General features: G+C 43.9%; 1 protein-coding gene across 5 annotated transcripts in view; it reads right to left on the minus strand.

Annotated features, from left to right (window-relative positions):
* SLC67A1 (solute carrier family 67 member 1) overlaps window positions 1-26572 on the minus strand; it is a 103548-nt gene that overhangs the window by 15944 nt on the left and 61032 nt on the right. For 4 of the 5 annotated variants that reach the window (XM_084855648.1, XM_084855656.1, XM_084855641.1 and 1 more), the window contains one exon: window positions 2380-2481. The exons of the other annotated variant lie outside the window; for it this stretch is intronic. In XM_084855648.1, the coding sequence (XP_084711774.1) occupies window positions 2380-2481 (102 nt within the window). The remainder of the gene's footprint in view (window positions 1-2379; window positions 2482-26572) is intronic. 5 annotated transcript variants of the gene reach the window in all.

The raw sequence follows: 26572 nt of genomic DNA on the forward strand, positions 1-26572 counted from the left end.
TGGCAGAGATTGGACCTGGGACTTTCTGCATGCACTTTAGCTCTGAGCTATGGTCATTCCGCATGACTATAGTTTCTTCCTATGGAAGGACTGGCTGACTGGGCCATTGGACCTGGATTGCTCTTCAGAAAAGTTATCAGGCTGAATGCTGGCTGATCCAGGTTTGAGACTTTGTGCATTCTGTTCATTACCCTTCTCTATTTCCCCTCAGTTCTCTTCATCTGCTGCCTAACCTTTTGCTGGCTTCTTTTCAGCACAGCTGGCCTCTCTGTTAATTTCAGCTCGGCATATTTTGGAGGCCATTGGGAGGAAGTGATTTGTACCGGCGGGGGGAGGGCAGGATATGTAACTTGAGATCTTGGTTAAATGTCTTCCTCATAAAAGAACAGTAGAGCTCATAAAATCACTTTATGTCATAAAATCTATAAACTACACGCTTAGTTCACATGCTCGGGCCAAGATGTGTCAAGATAGCTTTTTCCTTGCAAAGAGCTCCAATGTTTATACCCACCTCCAGAGATGAATCTTTTCTTCGCAGCCCATTGCACACACGACTTTTAAATCCTTTGCAAACAGACACTGCAGCTGCATTTCCCTATCAACAGTTGTCATGGAAAGCCCCTTCTGGCCCCTTCCCTTTAAGGCGATGTGGTGAGATGTCCCACACCAGCAAACTCCAGCCTCCCCGTAAACCGCTTCTCAAACTCCACCCTGCCTGAACACCACTTGAAAATTGCTTGGGGTCTCAACAGAGCATTTATGAAACTTCGTTTTTGTTCTACAAATCAAAGCACAGACCTAACTCATATTTTAACAAGGTCTTTTTCTTCAGTGCTGGCATTATTGTCAAAACCAGCACCATTTTATAAAAATTGTGGGCCTCAGGCCAGGTTACTGAGAAAAGCCCCTTTAACTGGCAAATGTTTAGGGAAAAATTCGCAGACTGCACCGGAGCCACATAATGAAAATCACAGGCCCTTGATCAAGGCCTTGTTGACCTGTCTGATAATTTGGCTGTGGTCAAAATGACCTTGCTGTCCATGGTCAGAAAAAATAAATCAAATGAAGGGCCAAGTACAGATATTCTCTATTAGAGGGGATGCAGAACCTTAAGGCTGGGGGGCAAATCTGGTCTGTCTTGGGATCAAATCCTATCCTCCAGGGTTCCCCAGATGTCTACCTCCCTTTCCCCTGGCCTTTCCCCCCAACACTGATTGTTCTGTGGTTTCCTGGCTGTGGTGCAGTTTCCCCCCATTCTGAATTGTCAAAATGCCTCTCCTAAGGCTTAGTTATTGTTAGTAGGAGCTTCTAAGCTACAATATGCTGGTATTTTTGGCCCTACCTCCTTCTGCCTTCAGCGCTGCCCACCACTGGAATGTGGACCCTGAGAGCTTCTCCTAACTGGAATTCAGCCCTCAGGGTGAAAGAGTTTCCATACCCTTGTTCTACTGTCCTGCAACTATTCCACAGACCACCTGAATGGAGCTCATGGACCACAGTGTGAGAACCTCTGTCCTGTGGGCATGAACTGACTGTGGTCTTCAAAGCAAGCTGACAACAGGGGCTGAAGTTAGGAGACAGTTTTGCCTGGATGATCGATTCCAGCATGAACGCTCAATTTGGACAACCTTCCAAATTATGGTCTGGAAGACTGGCAATGTGCTGTGATTTTGGGTGCTCCCTCTTGCCTTTTCCTGTGTAAATTCCTTCATCTGCTTCCAAGTTGTGAGACATCCAAATGGGTTGCTGCAATGTCTGAATCAGGCCAACTACAGTTAGTGGTAACCTCCAAATGATTATTTTAAGGGGCGTTATCATTGTTCACTGGGAATGACATGGTTTCATGGATGGAGCTCTGCTTAGGTTTCTCCTGAATGTATTGATGCCATCTCAGAAATCCATGGGGATAAATGCATGAATGAGAGAATCCCATCCTGCTAGCACCCAAAGAAATGCTGTGGGCCAACTCAGACAGGCTGTATTTTGGCTTTGGGCAGATAAATATATTCCTTCGTTGCTTTAGTAATGCACAGCAACACCTCTTCATTATCACAGTATTTAGAAGACAAAATATATACTAAATTATTTGATTATATCAAATAAACACAAAATGTTTAAGTTAGTTACCAATATGGATTTTAAAAATCTATTTGGCTTCAGGAAAGTCACTGGCCTGGTTCACTCATGGATGCTCATCACTTGATGACTGCTGCATGTGTGAATGGACCATCACCAATATAAGACCACAGATAGAGCATTCAGATCACCTCACATTACATCAAACACAAGAATCGTCATATATTCAGCTGCATATCATCAAGTGTACCCTATTCAAGCACAGCCTAATCAGGTGATGTACTTGCATGCCCAGAGTCTTACCATAGCAATGCCCACTCCACATGAGACTATGGCACTCGACATGAGCAGAGTCCGCTCCGTATAGCGACTAGTTAATCTTCCAAGTACTACACCCTGAGTAACCTAGGAAAAGAGGAGACAACAGAGACACAGACAACATCAAATTCTTAGATGCTTCAAGGCTAAACAGAAGCCCAGACTGATACCTACCTTGACTGCCATTTTCTTGGGAGAAACACGGAATACAAATAAAATTAATTAATTAATAAAGATGGCCCAAACTGTTTTAGGGCGCAATCTTATGCATGTTTAGATAGAATAAAGTCCTGTAACTTGCAGCATTCCCCAGCCAGCATGGCTATAGGGATTCTGGGAGTTGCAGGACCTTTTTCTCATAGATCTCATAGAATCATAGGGTTGGACGGAGCCTACAAGACCATCGGGTCCAACCCCTGCTAAGTGCAGGAAGCCTGATTCCCAGGTGGTCTCCCATCCAAGTACTAACCAGGGCTGACCCTGCTGTCTAAAAGTGCATAGGATTGCACTCTTAGTTATTTTTATTAAGTTTGGGTATTTTATTTTTAGCTATTATATATATATATATATATATATATGTGTGTGTGTGTGTGTGTGTGTGTGTGTATATGCTTTAATAATTTTGTTGTAAGTTGCCTCAAAGAAAGAGAAAGGTGATGAAATACTACTACTACTACCACCACTACTACTAAATAATAATAGTTTTGGCCCAGTAATGTGAATCAGAAACCCAGCACTGAATTTGTATTACCAACCTACTGAGCAACATCCAATTATACCGAGCTTTAAGCCCATTTCTTCTTCTGTAGCACTGGGCTGATAATATAAGGAGTTGAGGGGCTTAATAAAACATCACACACAAATGCATGCAATGGAACTCTGATGTTCTGTAACCGCCTTCCTGAACTTGGTGCCCTCCAGATGTGTTGGGAATGTGTTGAGAATTTCCTGGGGAATGCTGGGAGTTGCAGTCCAACAAATCTGGAAAGCATTAGGTTGGAAAAGGCTGGTCTATATTTTAAGCAGCTTTGAGAGGAGACACTTTAGAGTGGAGAAGTTGCAAAGGAGGGATTCTTAACCCTCCTTTGGCTCACGTCTCTTCTGCTCCAAATTGCCCCTCCCCAAAGCCATATATCCACCCCATGCAGGTTTCCAGTTGTTTGTTTGTTTGTGAGAGTAAATATGTGTTTTGAACCCCACGGGGGAGCAGCAGCTGCAGGGGCATTTTGAGCAGAGGAGTCGTAGGCAAGGAAATGGTTAAGCACCTCCTTTCTCCACTCTAAATTGTCCGCTGCTGAGATTTTCTCTAAAAAGAAGAGGCCCTCGGAGTTTTGTTACATGCATTTGCAAGCAGTGTTTACGTAGGCCTTCAAATGTCTGAAGGGACTTAGCAGTGCAAGCCATGGAGGTGCAGCACATGAGACAATTCTACACTACACATAAGTGGATATGGCCTTAAGCACTGTCTGGATGGGAGGCCACTTGGGAGCTCTTTGAAGGAAGAGCAAGTTACAAACTGTAGGAAAGTAGGAAATGAATAAATATAGATGACAACACAACTTAATCCCTTAAAATAGCACTTAAATGCACAGAGCTCTTGGGAGGTTCTTCCTAGGGTGTGCCATTTCACTACAAGTAAATATAGGGCTCTTGGTTTAATTTTATTTTTTCCCCACCCTGAGGGATGGTTCCCAAGGTTAATAGTAGAGCTGTGCACAAATGACCTCTTGAAATTCTCTACCCTATTTGTGGGCAGAGAAATTGGGGGGACAATTTCACCGAATTTCTCCAGTGGGAGGAGAAATTCTCCAACAGTTTGTCACAGGTAGGGCTCACCATTGGTAGGGGTTGTAGCACAGCTTCTTTGCTTCCCTAAGGTTTTTGTTTGTTTTTGCACAGCCATTGCAAGTGGCAACAGCAGCAACTGTATTGGAGCCTGGCCCCCATTTTGCATTCTTCACAATACTCCATACCTAGCACCATTCTAGGGCATTGTGGTAGGGAGGGAAGGTGAAACTCACCCCAAAATGGGGAAGAAATTTGAGGAAATTTTGCAAAGTGGCATTTTATTTCTAGGGGAGTAAGAAAAAGAGTCTCAGGACTCTTCTGAGAAATGTTGGCTGAGCTCTAGTTGACAGTCTTTGTTCAGCAACTTCCCCAGGATCTTCCAAATGTTAAATTTCTGAGGATGATTCCCAGATATATCTTGTCTCTAAGGTGTGGAGAGATGATTGTACAGTGAAAGTTAGGATATTCATGCACACACCTTGGCCACCTCATATGCAAGGTAAGCACAAGAATCCTGAATCCAACCCATGAGAATTTCTCAGAAATTTCTTCTCTTTTCAATTTCTTTTCAAAAGCCATTTCTTTTCTATCAAATTGAATAAGAATGGTTGAAAATAATATGGAAGAAATTTTCAGCACAGCACTAGTTCATAGACATGCTTTCTAACAAACCCAGTTTTGCATGGACACTGCTACAGTTCAAAGGGTAGAAGGCCCTGCTAATCAAGCATGGCAGCAGGTGATCCACAAGAATTGTTGGGGCCATAGGAAACCTCCTGGTTTGGTTGCTGCTTGATCCTTTTTGTGCTTGCTGTATGGGGTTGAGTTGCATGAGTGTTACAGGTTCCTCCAAAACTCTGATGAGGTCACTAGTGACTGATGAAAGATGTAACTCCCATCTTGCTGGCCTGCATCATGTTATGAGTCTTCTTAAGAACATAGGAACATCCATACTGGATCAGACCAAGGATCCATGTAGTTCAGCATTCTGTTCACACAGTGGCCAACCAGCTGCCCACTTAAGCTTCATTTAACTTTTAACGCTGGGTTAAATCCAACACAGCGCTAGCAGTAATCTGCTAGCATGATGAGACTTACCCTCACCCTCCTGCCCCCTGCAGCCCTCTGCACCACTTGAATATCTGCTTGTGAATGTTTCTCAGCCCCCCAAAGCAGATACTGAGGGTTTACAGTGGCTTCAGGGGAGAAAGGTAATCACCTCTCTCTTGGTTCCACTGATGGAACTGCTTCATCAGCAGAATGACACAACTGGATTCAACCCATTAAAATTAAGTTCTTGGAAGTTGTGTTCTTTATTTATTTATTTGAAATTATTATGCTCTTGCCTATATATAGCACCAGTGCAGGAGTCCTTATCCAGTTCAGCTTTTATTAAACACTGAATGAATAGCACCAGAACCATTTGTGGCTATACCCCAAGTTTGAATACATTTTGGTTTGCTTTATACATATACGATGTGCACACATATACAAATATCAACTACCTGTGGGCTGCGAACTCTCTCTTTGCTGCTCTGGAGTCCTCAGCTAGTATGATACTTCTCCCCTTCTCCTTAAAAAAAACCTTTTTATTTTATTTTTCAAATTTGAGAACAATTTTATACTGCCCTCCCCTCCCCACAAAAAGATGTTGGTAAACAAAGAAAGCAACCACAAGAAACCACAGTGAGGAGCTGTATCACAATGTCAGGTCTATTGCACAACTATCTATCGATAGCAGATCAATTCCCTTCCCCCATTGACTGGGTTCACATAACACAATAACCCACACTCAAGGGTTGAGTATGTGTTGAGTGTGGGTTGTCGTTGAACCATGGGTTGTTGTTGAACCATGGGTTGTTGTGTTGTCAGAACCCAGCCACGATAACAATCCCTGGTTTGTTAACTACAAACAACCACAGTTCACAACCCAACAACAAATCATGGGTTCTCTTCATGGGTTGTTTGTGGTTAACAAACGATGGATTGTTATCGTGGCTGGGTTCAGACAATATGACAACCCACATTTCAACAACAGCCCACGGTTCAACAACAACCTACACTCAACCCATACTCAACCCTTGAGTGTGGGTTAGCATGTTGTATGGACTCAGTCACTGAGTTCCAGTACCAACGAGATACTGCCACATTGTCACTAGAAAGGGGAACTAAAGCAGCGAGGGTTCAACTACAATTAAAGGGACATTTTTCAATGATTGAGCAGGAAGGGCTGTCCCCAGTAGCAATCAAACCTGCCTGGGGCTGGGTTCCTTATCCATCTATCAGCTGAAAGGGGACACGGGGATAATGAAGATGAGGAAAGTGTGCCAGATGGTCATGTCACACATCACACATTTTCCTACATCGAAGCAATCTGAACAATGTAAGTGCAGCAACAAGAGCATTTGTGGTGAACTTCAAACAACATGCTTTTTCCTACTCAGAGATTATCTCTGAGTCCGGAAAATGTAATGTGGGAAACAGCCTCAAGGCCTTATTCTGGCCAATTGGCAGCAAATGAAGAATCTGGAGATGCCACAGGCCAAGACTGTGGACTGGGTGGGTGGGCCCTCTGAACATTATTTCCTAATCCATGCCCAAACTTGGAGGCTATGGTTATATAGGTGGATCAGCTGCAGGCAGCATAAATGACAGGGAAGAAGCTGCAAGGCAGATATGGGAGTTAGGATGATGTAGGCCTGTCGTTTTATTGCTAGCTCCTCAGGTCAGAACTGAAGCTCCTGATGAGAATCAAGTGAGGCACAGGGCTTACAGCAGGGACAGAGTCCAGAGTAAGCACAGTGTTCCATTTCCTAGAAGAATCCTGCAACCTATCTAGACCTGATCTTCAGGATTTAATGGTGCAATGTACCAACTATAGATCTACTTCACAACAAAGTTAGGTAGATCTGTCATTAGAATAGTTAACTTTCAAGACCAACCACCTAACCTCTAGATATCCAGTTATGCCAACTGGAAAGCCATGAAAAGTTGCTTATGTGTTATCATTGGCAGCAGAGAGATTTCTATTGATAATGGATCCACCACTCGTGTTCCAAAACAGTGGAAAGTCAACTGAGTTATTATTACTTTTTTAAAAAACTGGAAAAGGGCTAGAAAATTGGAGGAAAGTGGGAAAACAGAGAAAGGCTAATGAAGCTCATGTGACAGACCACATGTTTTGCAGAAGGCTGCAGGTTCAATCCCTGGTATTTCCATTTTAAAGGATCTCTGGTGGGAGGTGATAGGAAAGTCCTCTGCTCAAGAGCAGGAAAACTACAGCTAGTCAGAGAAGATCATGCTGAACTAGATGGACCAATGGTCTCTGATGCAGTTTAAAGCAGATTCGTATGTTTTCAGCACTGGGTAAGCACAGTACTCCTAAGTGGCTGATGGCAGCCAGCAAAAAAGCTGCTGATATCATGGCTGGTACTAGCTACTCAGAAGACACATTCCTGCACAGTTCTGTGGTAGGAGCTCCCATGCCTCTGTCACTGTCTGGTAATGCCTTCTGGCAAGAGCCTCTGGTCTCCCATCCCCTTGACAGCCACTCAGAGCTGGACATTATCACATACAATAGCCTATTTCTGACATGGAAATGCACAATATGTGGGTGGGATCTAATCCTAATGGGAAAGATTAAGGATGGGGTCTCCAATGTAGTGCCTGTGGGCATCAATGTGCTTGCGGACACCTCCCTGCCTCTTCTGATTTTTAATTCATTTTAAAAGGGTTTTTTTACATTTTTTTTAAAAAACTGGGAGGCTGGCATGCTGCAAAGCAAAGGGCTGTCCTCCAGTACCATCTTTTTTGGGTTCATAAGATGGTTTTGTGTTTTGGAGCTCAGATCCCATGTCTGCTTTGAACTTAGGTTCTTGCGTTTCTTTTAGTCTCAGCAGTTTGCCTTCTGGGAAATTAGTGTTTTGTGACTGGCCATGCTCTCCAGGCAGCCATTTTATAGCAGCCATTTTGTGAGAGCACGCACAACGCTCTCTCAAAATTCCAGATGTGCCCACTATCCCAAAAATGTTGGGGACCCCTGGTCATTAAGGAAAAAGAAGTAATAGGAATGGAAATAGCTCTCTTCTTCACTTATTCCTGGGAAGAATATAGGTCTCCATGATTGCATTTGCAGTTAATTTCACTTAATTGCATCATAGTTATGACTAATATAGTCGGTCACACATTAGAACTGAAGGGGAAAAGAATCCCTTGTTAATGTGTCAGTACCTAGGAATGTGTTACTGCCATGCACACCAACCTTTATGACCTTATCAGTTGTTCATGGTAAGGCGCAAGTGGAAAATTTCCAAGAGTAAGGTTGCTACTTTTTCTTTGGGCAAAGTCCCTATGCATTTAATAGGGGCATGACAGAACAAAGATTCAACCCGTGAAGACTTTTCTACACTTTTCTAACTAAGCTTATATCCTGTTTTTCTATCGTGTGGTACTCAAAGCAGCTTGCAAGAGCTGCCTGGAAGCAGAAATCATCATATAGCATAAACCATCAGGAAAATAATCCAACTGAATGAAAAATAAATTATGTTCCTTGTCACTGTATCTCATTCTGGCAAAAATTGACTGGTTGAATGTTCCTTGATATATCCCTGTTAAAGGCACAGGAGCCCTGTCAAAATAAAACGAAATAACACTAACCATGAACTACCACAGCCTTCTCCTCAGGTGGGGTGGGGAAGTGATAACACTTTTTCCCCACCTCGCTCCTCTTTAGCCTTCACATGCAAAAAGAATCTCATTAACCAAAATGACTGAGCAAGCTCCAATTTTCACAGGCACTGAAAGGAAATTAGGTGTTGAACTATTAAACAGATTACAGGTTCTCTCCCATATCACCTGACATAAGCTGGGGATATGAAGGGAGACAGTCAGGTGAGAGTGCTACTGAGAACCACAGAATAATAATTGTGTGTAACATCCAAACATTGGCCTCTGGCCATTTTAGTGTAATTCTATGCCATTATATGGGCTGATGCTGAATAATGGCCATTGAGAATCAGGCTGTACATGTTCTATTGCAACCTCAGATACTTGAAGCCATCATTAACACAATGTTACATGTAATTTGTGGTTCGTTTCCATGGAGGGTGGATAAGTAGCATCCAGCTTATGCTATCAAACACCTCCTTGCAGCCACTAGCATTTTGCAACTTTCCACACCACCTAATGAGACCTTAAAGAACTACCACGAAAGCCAGTTACTACTGGAAAGAATTACCAGCTCACATGAATCACACCTGCTCATCCACCAGGTATTATATGAAGGGGTGGAGGTTACAATACACTCCAGGCATTGTATGAGCTCAGTGTCACTGATTCAGCAATGGTACAGTTTATAGGTAGGATTATATATTCTGCATTGCACAAACATTCCTATATAGCCCATACAAGGAGAACAGTGCTGCTGGGTCTTTACAGACTTCAGTGATCCATACCTTGAAATGATCCTTGGGAACAGATTTTTGTGTGGTAATGACGTTGAGATTCTCTTTTAGTAATCCATAGCTATTTCCTGTTGCATGTGGTCTGTGGTCTATTGCGCTATGGGATTAATACACTGACAAAGTAGTATTAAAAATGTATTTGGTGAATCAGTGAATACAACCCCACAGGAATGAAAGACAAAGGTTACATACAAATATATTTTCCAACAGGAGTGGGTAATTTGACTGTGGGGGTGAGCTGTTTCCCTTACTTTCACTCCTCAAATAACATGTGTACAACCTCTGAACTGAATGCTTATTGTCTCTTCCTCTACCCCTCACTCTGCGCTAGCAGGAGTCTCCAACCTTTTTGGGCCAGGGGGCATATTTGGAATTTTGAGACAGTGTCACGGGTGCCATCACAAAATGGCTGCAATGGGAGTGCTGGTTCACAAAATGGCTTCCGTGGCGAGTCACAAAACACCCATTTTGCAGAAAGGCAAACTGGTGAGGGTTAAAACCAAGTAACTTGCCCAAGAACCTGAACATATGGCAGAGGTGGGGTCTGAGCCCCAAAACACAACCCTGTTCCTTTGAACACAACAGTTCTCTCTCTCATTCAGAATCACCCCCAATCTCTCTCACTCGACACTCCCAGCACACAAGATCCACACATTGTGCTGAGTGCCTGAAAGCTGAGCGAGGCATGTTTGTTTGGTTTTATGGTGTTAAAGGTCCTTTTAACAAGAAGACGACAACAACAATTCCTCCTCACTCAGCTTTCAGGCACTCCGCAGGAAAGCCCCAAGGGAGGGAGTCCTGCTTAAGTCCTCTAGGGGCTTTTCAGAAAGCTCAAGAGGCCGGAGAGGCTGCAAGGACAGAATGGGGTAAAAATGGTAAAAAAAAAAAAAAAAAAGGGTGGGGAGCACACACGAACCCCTCAGCCACCTCCTTACAGTAAGGTAAGCACTGAAACCCTGCCCTCTAAGAAACTTCTCCCAAATTCTCAACATCCTGGCAAAAGAAGCAGAAAAATGACTGCCCTTTTCACAGGGAAATTAAGAGGTTTCAAAAGGGCAGGTGGGGGGTTGGCACAGCACTAGGTCTATGCACTTTTTGAAAACAACTTGCATGTTTACTTGATCAAACAAGAACCCCCCTTTTTTAAAACACAAGGGTTTTTTACACTTGAAAACTGCTCTGAGAATGGAGAGGTGGCTTTGTGATTGATACAAGGACCAGCCAATCAGTGCTATGCACAGCCCTTTGGCTTCAAACTGGAAGAGAATATTTTTCACAAGCTCAATCTAGGAGGGAAGTTTGTACTTCTGCATCAGACATGCTGAGTGCCCTTCGACAGTAATTTCACCAGTACAATTATGTACATCTGAATGCATCCAAAAGTACCTTGCCTAGTTAAAATTAAGAGTTTGCTAGTTTAGTGTAAGAGATACTGTCATCCTATGAAGTAATTAACTTGGTTTCAAATTTATAAATGTTAGTAATAATGAAAGAGAAGGATCTTATGAATGTAAAGAGAGAGAGAGAGAGAGAGAGAGAGAGAAAACAAACAGAAGAATGGAAAATACATATCTCAAAGAAAATAACACTTTGTACAGATTATAGTTTTTGAGTGGAGGTTGGAAGTGGTATTGTGGAGCTGCCATTGCCCATAGGAACAGAGAAAACATAAGATCATAGGAAGCTGCCTTATACTGAGTAAGGCCATTCATCCATCTAGCCCAATATTGTCGATAGTGACTGGCAACAGGTCTTCAAGGTTTCAGGTAAGAGTTTTTCCAGCCCTACCTGGGGATGCCAGGGACTGAACCTGGAACCATTAGCATGCAAACATGTGCTCTGCCACTGAGCTATGGCCCCTCCCCATGGTATTCATGTTTACTTTTTGTGCCCTGCCAGTCTCAGCCCAAAATGTTTTCACTGAATATTTAAAAATATACTGTGAAAAAGCCCAAACAAGCACCAAATGTGACCAACAACTGTTGCAACAGACATATACAATTTATCATGACCAGTGAAATGTGCAGCAGAAACATGCTAGGGAGCCAAGACCTACAGAAGCTCCCTGGTACAGAGAAAAGTGTTTAAGGACGCATACCTGTCCTCTGCAATGTACGTTTCCTGTAGGAAACACCAGTGTACCACTGGTGTAGCTACAGGAAATTACTCTCAGCAATCCTTACAACAACCTGAAGATGTGGGAGGAGGGCCAAGTCTGAAAGAGAGTGGCTTGTCTAGGGCAGGAGTGGGGAATGCGTGGCCCTCCAGATGTTGTTGGGTTGCAACTCCCAGCAGCCCTAGCCAACATGGCCAATAGTGAGGAATACTGGGAACCGCAGTCCAAGAACATCTGGAGAGCCACACATTCCCCATGCCTGGTCTAAGGCAATTCACTGAGTTTATGGGTACAGCTAGTGTGGTATAGTGGTTAGCATGTTGGATTAGGACTGGGAAGACCCAGGTTCAAGTCCTGACTCAGCCATGAAGCTTGCAGGGTAACCTTGGGCCAGTCACCATCTCTCAACCTAACCTACTTCACAAGGCTGTTGTGTGGAAGATATAAAGGTGAGGGAAGAACCATGTACACTGCTTCAAGCTCCTTGGTGGAAAGCTAAGATAGAAATGTAATAAATAGAAATCACTGAGCTGAGTTTCTAAGCTCAGACTCCTTGACACGCTGCTTTTAACCAGTACACACCACACCAGTATTTGAACATAGGTGCATTGCAGATAAATTAGAGTGGATTATTTAATATTATTTGAACAAGTGGTGTATCTAAGCTTTTAAAGAAGCTTATTTGCAAGGTAGTTGAGTAATCTCACTCATTAAATTTAAGGGGACATTCATGCAAGCTCTCTCATACTTGAACCTTGCCAAATAAGCAGCGTGAGCATTGTAACACAAACATGATATATGCCACTAGTCCTGGAGGGGACTCACCATTAGCCTCAATCTGCTACAAGGGACACACTTTATTATGCCTCTTTCTCTCTCTCTCTCTCTCTCTCTCTCACACACACACACACACACACACACATACACACACTTTATCTCTCACCACACCCCCATCCTTCTACTTTACCCTCTTTAACTTCCCCTTTAAAAATAATTAAAAAGACAGAAGAAATTGGTGGTGGTTATTAGGGTGGCCATGTGTCCTACTTCACAGAGAACAGTCCTCTATTTGAAGGGCTGTCTAGTCCAAGTCTGGTTTGAAGATAAAGAATCCTCAGAAAGCAGAGCAGAGCAGGGGCCTTGAAGTTGACTGTCAACAGCACCTGGACAGCAGATTGAGCAGACCCACAGGGCACCCAGTTATGGTTTCCCCTCTATGGTGGGATGTATTTCTATTTAAACGATAGTAATTACTTCTGAATTTGCACCATACATATAAATTAGCATATGCAATTATTTTTCAAATCTGTATCTTATTTGGTCCTCTTTTTCAGTGATGCATTTCCTCTTTTTCGGCAATGTGCCCATGACCACCCTAGTTGTGCCCCACCTTAGGTTGGCCCACAACCCAGTTTTGGGTCTCCACTCACCAAGTGAAGATCAATGACATATGTTGTAGGAATTGTTAATACTCAGCTGAAACTAGTGAAGTTTTATGTTTGCTAATGGAAAGCACCTGTTTTCCAGGCAAATTCCTCCCTGTAATTTTGCCTATGTACATGAGAACTGCACTTGCTACAGTTCTTCTCTGCCTGGGCCCCCTCTCGCTCATATTGTGCTTGCCTTTGTAACATGACCCCCCTTTGAAGTAGTGTGAACAGAAGGCTCTCTTTACCTTAACAGGAATCTGTTCTGTCATCAGTACACAAAAGAGGAAGGAAATAGTTTGCAAGTGACATAACAAGAACCTCCCATGGCTATGTACACAAGCCGCAGGTGAAACAACTTTGTCTTTGTCTTCTGTTAAAGACAGATAAGCTTCTGAACCTGCAGTGGAAATATTTAATTGGAAACTCCCAACAAATACATTCAAAGAGTGAAATCTGTCTCTTCCCTTCATGTGCCATTAACAATGACTACTGTGCCATAAATCAGGTTGATAGTTTCAGATGTGAATGTAGGAAAATACACAGTAGATATCAGCTTTAATCTCCTGTTGGATGGAAGCCAGCCTTGGGAGGTACCTTCAATGCAGTTATTAATAGATAATCTCTCAGTTTTCTCACAGAGACACCTCCGTATATGATATTCACAAAAGCCTGAAAGGCATGCAACAGCCTGCATATTTGAAAGGCTACCAGAATTTAAGACAGGGCGGGCAAGTTGTGGCTCTCCAGATGTTGTTGGACTGCAGCCACCATTATGCCTGATCATTGCTATGCTGGCTGGGGCTTACAGTAGTTGGAGTCCAACAACATCTGAAGGGTCACAGGTTGCCCACCCCTTCATCCATCATCCTTCACCACTGGCTATGTTAGCTAGGTCTCATGGGAGTTGCAGTCCAGCAACATCTAGTTGCCCATCCCTGATTTAAGACATCAATGTATAGCTTCACTTCTAAAAATATTAGCAACATCAATATAATTTGTTCAATATTACTCCACAGAGCACAATATGGAAACCAGAACTGCTGGAGAGGTTGGACAGTTGTTTCCCTGTCAGGCCCATACAGTAGGGAGCAAGTGAATAACAGAAGTCAGCATTGCTCTGTCAAAATCAGTGGAGCGATGGCTATCAGTGGGGACATCCATTTGGTTTTGAATTTGGCCATAATTTGGGCATACAACACAAGATCATGACAACCAAGGACAGCCATGGCCAAGACTGAAATGTGGCTTTCCAAATAGCATTTGTCAATGTTAAGAACTCAATTCTAAAAATAAACTGAAGGATGTTGACATGCACACATGCAAGTGTGTATATAGCATGACTTCTTGTCATAGCCAGATCAAAATCCTGCCTGAGCAAGATCATGGAAAGAGCAAAAATAACCATTCAGTCCAATTTGACTGATGATTTTTAGGATGTTGAAACTCTGCAATCAGAAAATGAAGCAAAACCAATCAATATCCATTTCACATCCACCACAGTCATTTGCTGACAAAGGGCAATGTTTTTGTCACAAGAACTCAGACATAATTTTCTTGCTCATTTACAGCGTTTCACAGGATCCTAGAGTTGGAGGGGGCCTCAGAGGCTGTCTAGTCCAACCCTCTGCTTAATGCAGGAAATTCAGAGCTAGAGCATCCCCAACAGTTGGCTGTCCAGCCTCCACTTGAAGATCTTCAGTGAGGAAGAGCCCACCACGCAACCCTCCTCAGATAGTTGGTTCCATTGTCAAATTATTCTTACTATCCGTATTTCTCCTAGTGTTCAAGTGAACTCTCCCCTCCTGTAAGATAAGCTCATTACATCTAGTCTTGCCCTCTGGAGCAGTAGATAACAAGTCTTTGCCTTTGTGACCATGAATTCTTCCTTGGAGGAGGCACCCAGAGAACAACCTTAGATGCTGAGTGTAGAGTATGAATAGGTTCATGGTGGGAGAGGCACTCTGTCAGTTATTGTGGTCCCGAGCCATGTAGGGCTTTATAGTTAAAACTAGCACCTTGATTTGAGCTCGGAAGCATATAGGCAGCCAGTGCAGGTAGACCAGAGTCGGGATTATATGTCTGGACCTTCTAGTCCCTATTATCAATTTGGCCACCACATTTTGCATGACCTGCAGCTTTTGAACCATCTTCAAAGGTAGCCCCACACAGAGCACATTGCAGTACTCTAACTTGGAGGTTACCAGAGCAATGACAACTGAAGCCAGGTTATCCCTGTCCAGAAAGGGGCATAGTTGGGCCACCAACTGAAGTTGGTAGAAGGCACTCCGTGCCGCTGAGGCCATCTGAGCCCCAAGTGACAAAGATGGTTCCAGAAGAATCCCCAAGCTACGAACCTGCTTCTTCAGGGGGAGTGCAACCCCATCCAGAAGAGGTTGAGCATCCTCTATCTGGTCAGAAGGACCACCCACTACTGGCATCTCAGTCTTCAGAACTGAGCTTCAGTTTATTAACCCACATCCAGTCCATCATCGCAGCCATGCTTTGATCTGGCACATCCACAGCCTCACCCAATGAAGATGAGAAGGAGAGCTGCATGTCATCAGCATACTGATGACAACACACTACAAAACTCTGGATGACTGCACTCAACGGTTTCATGTAGATGTTGAACAGCATGGGGGACAGAACTGATCCCTGCAGAACTGCATACTGGGGAGTCCAGGGTGCCAAGCAATATTCCCCAAACATCACCTTCTGGAGCCAACCCTCTAAGTAGGAGTGAAACCATTGCAATGCAGTACCTCCCACTCCACACTCAGATAGTCATTCCAGAAGGATACCATGGTCGATGGTATCGAAAGCCACCAAGAGATCAAGGAGAATCAACAGGGTCACACTCCCCCTGTCTTTTTCCTGGCATAGGTCAACATACAGGACAACCAAGGCTGTTCCCATGCCAAAACTTGGCCTGAACCCTGACTGAAATGGATCCAGATAATTGATCTCATCTATGGATGTGCAAACTCACCCGTCTGGATTCTCCGGGTGCCCACTCAGCCCCTGTCCTCACTCACTGATCCCCAGACTGCGCTTGAGCCCCTCCTGTGCTAGGCAACTCACCCCAGCAGCCTCGTCGAGCTCCACAGTCACCATTTTTGAAAAATAAAATGGCGATAGCAAAAATGGGCATATTTGCGTATGCATGAAAATGCACATTTTTGTGAATGTGCATATTTGCGCACATGCAAAATGCGCATTTTAGCAAAATGTCAATGATGCGCATTCTTGCATGTATGCAAGTATGTGCAGTTTTTGCAATCGCCATTTTATTTTTCAAAAAATGGTGACCACGAAGCTCGACGAGGCTGCTGGGGTGAGTGCGGGCCCCTTGCCAAGCACAGGCAGGGGGCAAGCGGGGCCAGGGGCTCAGCGAGTGGGGCACGGGGGTGTGGGCAGGGGGGGTTCCGCCAGATTCCCGGATGGAATCAGGTGCCCACACCATCCCTAGTCTCATCCAAGAGTGTCTGGAGCTGGCTTGCATGTTCATGAGTAAATGACAATATAGAGGAACAAGCTTCCCCACATAGTCAGACATTACTGATTGGCGCCACACACTTGCAGCTGTCCTATGGGGACCTTATAACGAGCCACCAAAGAGCAAATTGTTTTCTCAGTCCACCCTTAGATGGGTTTTATTCAAGGTACCTACCAAGCTTGAGCCCAGACTCACCAGGCTCATCCTGTAAACCTTTATTCGGTGTCCCAACTCAGCCTTGGAACTAAGGTGGCCAGGTGTCCTCTTTTACAGTGGAGAGTCCTTTATTTGAAGGGCTGCCAGAGGACTATCCTCTGTGTGAAAGGCCATCCTCTATGTGAAGGGCTGTCCTGTCCAATTCTACTTTAAACATAAAGAACCATAAGAACTGTCGCCTGTCAAGAGTTAGTACCTAGACAGCAGGCTGAACATGCAGGCACACAGGCCACCTGGTCACAGTCTTCCACACTATGATGAGATGTACTGCATTTCTATTTAAATTATAATAATAATGTCTAAATTTACATACATACATACATACATACATATATATATATATATATATATTAGCCTATGCACATTTTATGCAAATCACTACCCTCTTTTGTCCTCTTCTTTGGTGGTGCATTTCCTCTTTTTTTTGCTGATTTATAAGTGGTCACCCTACCTGGAACATGTCAGGTAACAATAAAGTGCGACTGAGCATGTCCAGAACACATTTCTTGTACTTTTGCATAACTAGCACTGGCCTCAAAACATCTAAGATTCAAGGGGAAATGCCTTCTCCCATGTCAGATATCTCAAGGTATGCTTATGGTACTGCGTTGTCCTGCTATGAGCAGTATCCAACAGTGTCATTCCACAAACTCATATAGCGCTAGCAAAGCTCTGCTGAAGCTTTCTGTTGTACAAGCGGCTGTGCATTACACTTGCACAAGCAGTTGTGCAAGTGTAATGTGCAACGTTTCACAACTAGTTGTGCAAATGTAATGCACAACTGGTTGTGCAACCGCGCTTGCACAAACAACTTTCAGTGAATTCTTTTCTTGGGCATAGTTCGGAACCTACTTTCTGTTAGCGCATCATCATTTATGCTAGTGGAGTGATGCAGCTGAATACTGCCCTAAGTAAATACTAACTAGCTATTGAAACTAGTACCTTGTGTTAAAAGACAAGGAAGAGATTTGAATGGGCAGCTGAACATTGGACTGGTTAAGTCACATCATTACAATGGTGACTTTAACTGCAAACAGCTCCATGTGCTTATAAGAGCAGTGACCCAGATGTATGATTGTTTCTTTAGGCAGACTTGCACATGATTGCAGGTAAAACATCAGGGTACAGAATTCCCTGAAAGGCAGGGAGGCTGTGCAGCAGACACGATGCTTGGTGGATTTGCTCCTTCAACTTATAATTAAGTTTATTATTATCATTATTTATTTCATTTATATCCTACCTTTCTTCCATTGTGGAACTCAAGGTGGCTACATGTGGTTCCCTGGCGGTCCTTGTTGAAGCCACCATCATGGCTGCGGAAGCCATGATGGTGGCTTCAACAAGGTAGCTGTCTCATGTGCCTTCAGACCATGCCTGGGACCAGATGAAAAAGTTTGATGCTTGGATGAAAAAGAAGGGAGGCTGACTGAGACTGTACACTCAGTACATCCATCCATCCATCCATCTATCCATCCAACCATCCATCCATCCATTATTGGCTGCCCATCTGGCCGGCTAGCCAGCCACTCTAGGCGGTGTACAATACAAATAACAAAACAAAATACAACATAGTCAACTAAACAAAACAACATTGCTCTAAAAAAAAAACCCTAACCCACCCCAAATGCCCACCTGAACAGCCAGGTTTTCAAAGCCTGGCAGAAGCTCATCAAACAGGGGCATGGTCACTAGGGAGGGAATTCTACAAAGTGGGGGCCACCACAGAGAAGGCCCTCTCCCTCATTCTCACCAGCCTAGCTGTCCTGGCTGATGGGACAGACAGAAGTCCTCCCGAGGCTGATCTCGTTGAGCGACCTTGGTGTTGCTGGAGGTGCTCCTTAAGATAGACTGGGCCAGAATGGTATAGGGTTTAAAAGGTCAATACCAATACTTTGAATTGGGACCAGAAAACAACTGGTAACCAGTGCAACTCCTTCAGCACTGGAGCGATGTGATCTTTAATCAGGTGGGCCGCCACGTTCTGCACCGGCTGCAACTTCCGAACCGTCTTCAAGGGTAACCCCACATAGAGTGCATTACAGTAGTCTAGGCGAGAGGAGACCAGGGCATGAACTACTGATGGGAGCAGATGGTTAGGGAGGTAGGGGTGCAGCTGCCGTATCAGATGGAGTTAGTACAGTGCCGCGCAGCTCACGGCTGACACCTGAGCCTCCATGGACAGTTGGGAGTCTAAAATGACCCCCAGGCTGCAGATCTGGTCCTTCAGGGGAAGCCACACCCCATTCAATACCGGGTCAGCATCCCCAAACCTCCCCTTGTCTCCTACCAAAAGTACTTCAGTTTTGTCAGGGTTCAGTTTCAGCTTATTCCTTCCCATCCAGCCACTCACCAACTCCAGACACTTGGACAGGGTTTCTACAGCCACCCTTGGTGAGGATTTAAATGAGAGGTAGAGTTGCTTGTCATCCGCATATTGGTGGCACAGCACCCCAAACCTGTTGATAGCCCCCAGTGGCTTCACATAGATGTTAAATAACATCAGGGAGAGAATAGAATCCTGTGGCACCCTGCAAGTGGGCAGCCAAGGGTCTGAAGTCTCCTCTCCCAGAGCTACCCTCTGGTACCTGCCAGAGAGGAAGGAACAGAACCACTGTAATACAGTGTCCCCTATGCCCAGCCCCTCCAGACGGTTCAGGAGGATACCATGGTCAATGGTATCAAAAGCTGCTGAGAGATCGAGGAAGGAAGGAGCATTCGCCCCTATCCACAGCCCTCCTCATCGTCCACCAGGGTGACCACGGCCATTTCTGTCCCATGCCTGAAGCCCAACTGAAATGGATCTAGATAATTGGCTTCTTCCAAGCATGCCTGTAACTGTAACGCCACCACCCACTCAATCACCTTGCCTCCAAACAGCAGATTCGAGACCAGGCAAACGTTGTTCATGTCTTAGGGATCCAAGGAGTTCTTCTTTAACAGTGGTCTTATCACCGCCTCCTTGAGGGTGATGGCATCCCTGAGGGAAGCATTCACCACCACCTTGGTCCCCTCTCTGAGTCTCTCCCTGCAGCTCATAATGAGCCAAGATGGGCAAGGATCGAGTAAGCAGGTGGTTGGCTTTAAAGATGAAATCACCTTGTCCACTTCATCAAAAGGAAGAATCTGGAACCGAGCCCACAAAACTGGTCTGCCACTGGCCTCCCCTTGCTCACTAACTGTATCCACAGCACATGGAACAGCACTCCTGATCCGGTTGATTTTATCTGCAAAGTGCTTTGCAAACTCATCACAGGAGGCCTTAGAATGCTCCATTGGTTCCAGAACAACTGGACCAATGAGGTTCTGGACCACTTGGAACAGCCTCCTGGGACAGCACTCTGTGCATGTGATAGAGGCAGCGTAAACATTTTTTTGTGCTGTTCTCATCACCACGTGGTAGGCTGAAGCTACAGCTCTAACCCGTGTTCGATTGTCTTCGGAGCGAGATTTCCGCCACTGGCGCTCTAGTGGTCTCACCTCCTGCTTCAGAGTTCACAACCATGGGGTGAACCATGGTGCAGTCTGAGCTCTGTTCATGGGGAGAGGGTGTTTCAGAGCCACCCGGTCTAATGCTTTAGTGAGTGCAGCATTTCAGCCATCCACCAGGGTCTCAATCAAACGGACGTTTGTGTGCTCCAAAGAATCCCCTAGGGCAGTCAGGAATCCATTTGGATCCAGACGACGCCTGGGGCAGACCATCTTATTGCGTCCTCCACCCCTGCAGAGGGGTTGTAGAACCAAGAAGTCCAACCCCACCAAGTAGTGATCTGACCATGACAGTGGGTTGGTGGATATACCCCCGATTCCCAGATCACTTCCTGCCTCTCCAGAAACAAACACGTCTTACACATGACCAGTTACATGGGTGGGCCCAGTTGGAATAGGGTGCAGCTCCCAGGAAGCCATGTTCTCCATGAAGTCCCGGGGTGCCCCCACGAGGATAGCCTCTGAATGTACATTGAAGTCCCCCAACACCAACAAGTTAGGGGACTGCACATGCGCATCAGAGACCACCTCAAGCACCTCTCTTCCTCTTAGAACCATTGAGTAATAGCTTGTTCCCTACAGATGCTTTGCTGGAAGCAATGTCTATATGGCAAGAAAACAGAGAACGGGCTCATATTTAATTAAGCCTCAGGGCCAAAATGTCAGCTTTCATTTCACCTAGTGGTGGATTTAAAATAAATGCTTAATTGCATCCAGGTGCAGGAGGAGAGGGGAATAACCATCCTAATTTTTGTCCCCTTACTTTTCAAAAAGGCTGGCTAAACATGCCTTTCAGCACAGGTGAGAGGGGGCTCACTGCCCCCCAAATCTTTTGAAAAAGATTAACCATTTTAAACAGTGGGGCACTGTGGGACATGTCTATCCTTTCTGCTGTTCACCTATTCATGTATACATTTATTTAAAAATATATGGATAGAGGATTATTCCTGTGTTGACATGGCATAACCATTTTGGTGGGGAGAAAGCAATAGCCCATAAGTGTGCAATGGCCATACACAGTAATTACAGCAGCAGTTAATGTGGGCTATCTTGGAGAAGTCCTGAATTTTCCTAAGGTACAAAGCATTGCCATGGGCAGCACCTTGAGCATTTTTAGGGAGAGGTGGGGTAAAAATGCAATCAACAAATAATAAATAAATGGGCAGGAAATTCAGGCAGTATCTACGCTGCAGACATATACTGGTTTAAGAGGACATCCCAAGAATGCTAGAGATTTCACTAGGACTAGGCAATCTTTGACTAACACTGAATGCTCAGCACACTCATTGATCTTCAGTTCCCAGGATTGCTTGGGGAAGGCATGCCAGTCAATCTGATATAAAACCAGGGCCGGCTCCAGGTTTAAGGGGGCCGTCAGTGTAGGGCCCTCTAGTGGACCCCTTCTTATTGCAGTGCCACTTGCCTCACCCCCCATGGGGTTACCAGTCTGTGGTGCTCCTCTGAGCGGCCATTTTAATTTACCTGGGAGATGCTACTTTGAGAGCATTGTGAGAAATCAAAATGGTGGCTGCCCACTTGCTCAGTTCTGAGTACCAGACATTTTTAAAAAAGGGGTCCCCAGGATAGATGTTGGAGGTGGGTCCTATTGAGGTGTGGGGCCTTGGCAGTTTCCTGGTGATGCCAGGCTTGTGTAAATCACATGTAAGGTTTTAGTGCAGATATATCCTCAATATCCATTCATCAATATTCATGTTCATCCCTGAGGGAAGTTGTGCAGACAAATCAGACAAATCACAATTTATGGCATAAGAAACTGATGGTGCAAAGCTGAAAAGTCTCTAGATTGGATTATTTGACCTAGGTTTCCATATGACTGCTAGCGAACATCATTATCTACAGCGGGGCATATATGTTGAATACAGCACACATCCAAGTGACTATCCAGAGAACACATGTAACTTAGGTACATAAAAAAGCAAGATCGCCATGATGGTTCATGAGTAAAAATGTCAAGATCCACAGCTGGGCTATAACTTTACTAGGACCAGTCAAAATGTCACAGATAGTGCAAACCTTTGAGTTCTACAGAACTCTTCATCAGGCTAGTTGATAAAAAAACAGGAGAAGGAGGAAGGACAGAAGAGTAAAAAAATTAGGCCAGATATTGTGGCTATGAGGTGTGCAGATCAGATTCAGCCTGAAAATGGAAACTGCAGACTGAATGAATTAGTCACTGGCAGGTGTTGCAGAGATCAGATTACACCTAGCATCCTGGGACAAAGAGGTAATGGATGACCCGGCATTTCTTAAAACATAAAAGCCAGCTGTAACTCAGATCTTCCTCTTACTCTAGGCAAAACACACAAGTTCCTGCATAGGCTGGGAGCAGAAGTAAAAACCGTCTTTATAGTAGCCAAGCTGTAGATTAATGTTGGGTGGTGCACTAAGTAAAAAAAAGTTAATTGAAGCCGAATTGTGTTTCATTCCTTAGTAGCTGGAGGGAATGGATCCCTCAGAAGGCAAAGTCCCTCTTCAGCTGGTGACTAGGGTGTTTTTGATGTCATGCATATATAATAGCCTCGTCTAAGGGCCGAACTAGATGAGATGTTAAATGCATTTTTGCATTTAAGTGATGGATTAAAAAAAAATGCAAAGAGAATCAGTGTGTGCTGCACAACTGCAGCAGATGTGGAGGGGGAATTTAACCCATTCTTTCCCTGCTGCAGTCCAGAGGAGAATTTCTCCCCCAAAGGTGCTATTTGCATTGGGGGAAAGTTCCCATTGCACTTATGGGGGAACTTTCCCTCGATGCAAATAGCACCTGCAGGGGTAGAATTTTCTTCTGAATTGTAGCAAGGCTCCATGCTTGCTGCAATGCTAATAATGATCACCCCCCACACCTGATTGTATTTGCATTTTTATAAACCCACATCTTAAATGGAAAAAATTAACATTTAACATCATATTTGGCCTTGAGTAGATCATCATTCATTGATCTGAAATGTGCTTTTTAAATACACAGTTAATCATATGGCTGATCCATTTGCCTGGAAGCTGGGTCTCTTCTTAAATCCTATTTTATAACCTAGTCTTCTTTTCCTATAAGGAACTTCCTCCTGGATGTATTCTGGCACAACCACAAATAATTACACATTATGATGGCTGAACAATTTCCTTATTAGACTCAGCTGCTGGATTCCTTCCATCAGACTGCCTACGCTGCTGTCATTTAATTGTAATCCTTGAGCAAATTGCAACTTGGATCATGTTCCATATTCTGAATGTCATGATTGCTTGAGCTCCAAATTAGAACTTTTTTTTTAAATTAACCTTTTAAAGAAAGATACTGTGTTCCACAACCCTCTTACTTTATTTCTTTAATCTTATTCATGTGGCTAGATCTTGACTCCTTTCACCTATTCATAATTTGTTTTACTTTATGCTCAAGCCCCACACAAGCCTTGCCAAATACCCACACTAAGATAACACTGACCTGCCGAGAATAAAGGTCAAGGAGTTCTACAGATCGAACATAATAGATTAAAGCAAAAATCCTGTCTGCTAAAAAGGCCCTGATCCAGCTATAATCTTGGGCAACTAGTCACACAAAACAACTGGTGACACCGGGTACAATGCAAAATGCAAACAGCTTAAAGACAGTTACAGTAAAGTATTGGACTCGATAAAAACAACAACAGCTGGCATAAATGTCCCATCATATGTCCAACACATTTTTCATACATAACTCTGCAACTGTAAGGGCTACAAACTTATTTAAAAAAAAAAACACAAAAAAAACAAATAAATGCTTGGACACTTTGTGCCAGTGAATAATTGAAATTGGGTGGAGTCTAGATAAGTGAGTGACAGATGATAGGTCCATGCTGCTGGCCAGTCAAATAGGCTGTGCATTTGTTAGATATTATTCTACACAGATGCAAGTAGACTGTACATTTGTTAGATCTGCATGGACACAGAGGAAAATTATTCACTAAGCGTGGGCAACATGCAGACCTCAGACCACTTTTGTGAAATTCATTTGCACAAAGAATCCTAGCATCCTTTAAAAAAAAAGAAAAAAAGAAATTAAGTTTCTAGCCCTCACAGTTGCAGAGCTATGTTTGAAACATCTGGAGGGACATATTAAAGAAATGGAGACAAGGTAGGATGTTGAAAGAAGTTTGGCTAGGATTTCAATAGCTAGCTCAAGTCCCCCCCGCCCCCCGAAATGACTAATAGTTTTGACATAAAAACAAATTGTAGAATCAGTGCAGTATGTTCATCATCTCTCTCTTGGAATTCACCATGGCCAGGGAAATGATGTGAAAGTTACGTTTGTTACATGCAACTGTTTCTGGAAAACAGTGGCAGCTCTTCAGCTCTTAATCTATTTTCAAAGTGGTTCCTGAACAGATCACCCCACGACAATAATCCCTAAAACCACATCAGTTCTGCAGTATGTGTAGCTGTATGGGTGTTATATCTTGATGGACATAGTCAACAGTTCCTTCCTTCCTTTAAGAAATGGTTAACCTTAACCCAGTCTGAAGGAGGCACTCAGAAAAACTCAAAGCTTGAGAACAAGTTCAGTGCTTTAAACAAGCAAGTAAGCTTCTCATGGCCACAAAATGAAGGGGGGAAAGGTACTACGGTGAGGAGGCAAGGTGCATCTATAGAAAGGAAGAAGAAATTAGAAGAAATGGTTAAAAGCTGTAGAGAATGACATTTTTAGGAAGGCAAAAAGATCCTCTGATATTTTAAAGACTTTTGGGGTGGGGAACTTTCTTCCAAAGGCACATAAAACCAGATCTGTACCCCTCCCAATCTTGTTCTTAATGTGGAATGTGTGCTATGAGTACATACAAACAAATGGTGTTCTCTTCCCACTGCAGCAGATGCCTCATTGTCTCTGAAGCACAACGGGTGTGTGTCTGTTTGAGTTTTCCTATAACCAGGCTATTCTGTTCCGAATGTACAGACAGAGTGAGGGAGGGAGATTTAAAGCAAACAGGACACTGATAGATTTGTCTTCTTCGTGTCAGTGATTAAAATCAGCCACCTTTCTTTTCTAGTGCTTAAAAATTAAACTGTTCACAGGGTTGCATATTTCAGGGAGGGGGGGAGGAGGTTTCTCCTACGAAGCCCAAGTCTTTAAATCTAAACAAAGCAAATAAAAGAGACATTTGCTGGACTACAAAATAAAAGGCTTCAGCGCTACACATAAGGTTCAGATAGATGTGGGCCACTGAAAACTTCATAATCCTTGTACTAAGAATTTATATAGTAAAGTGTGTGTGTGTCTCTCAATGTACATCTATTAATTAGTACTCATCCAATTACAGATGGGTGAAATTCAACGACATTTTAGTCTCCACAATATTTAAATATGATAATTTTCAGTACAATGTAGTGGAAGCAAAATGGAGCTATGTGATAAAAAAAAAAAAGATAGCATTCAAAAAGATAGGAATTAAATTCAGTGGAACCAAGAAATTACTATGATTATAGTCTGCATCAGATATCTTGGGACTGTTTCACATACACACTTAGCCTGAAGGCTGACCTGACAAACCTTAAGCCCTTTTTTGTTGTTGTTAAGCCCTGTGTATAGCAAACTAAAATTAAAAGTCTTGTGATTAAACAGTCTAATATCCCAGTCTTTAAAAAATAATAATTATACAAATTTAACAGACATGGGCTGGGATTCAAGAGCTATATTGTAGGGATGTCCAAAGACCAACAGGACTGTTGACCTTTTCTCTTTGAGAAGCAACCACCCATGACATCTGCACTCACTGGCCAGCTCCTGCCATCGTATCTTTGCCAGCTCCTCCCTGCACTGCCTTCTGAAGCAGGGAGACTGCTCTATGGGTGAAAGCTTCCCAGCATGATTTAGAGCCCCGATTGTGCAATGTGTGGATGGTGATGCAGCCAAATTGGCACAGACACAATGGATGGATGGGAGCACATCCCTTCTCTTCCTCACGAGTGATCCTGAGGGGTAATCATAGAATCATAGAATAGTAGGGCTGGAAGGGGCCTACAAGGCCATCGAGTCCAACCCCCTGATCAATGCAGGAATCCAAGTCAGAGCATCCCTGACAAATGGCTGTCCAGCCTCGTCTTGAAGGCCTCCAGTGTGGGAGAGCCCACCACCTCCCCAGGTAATTGGTTCCATTGTCGTATTGCTCTTACAGTCAGGAAGTTTTTCCTGATGTTCAGC

Source organism: Heloderma suspectum, chromosome 1, assembly GCF_057233095.1.
Source record: "Heloderma suspectum isolate Gila_16-S chromosome 1, 16-S_ref, whole genome shotgun sequence".
Lineage (NCBI taxonomy): Eukaryota > Metazoa > Chordata > Lepidosauria > Squamata > Helodermatidae > Heloderma > Heloderma suspectum.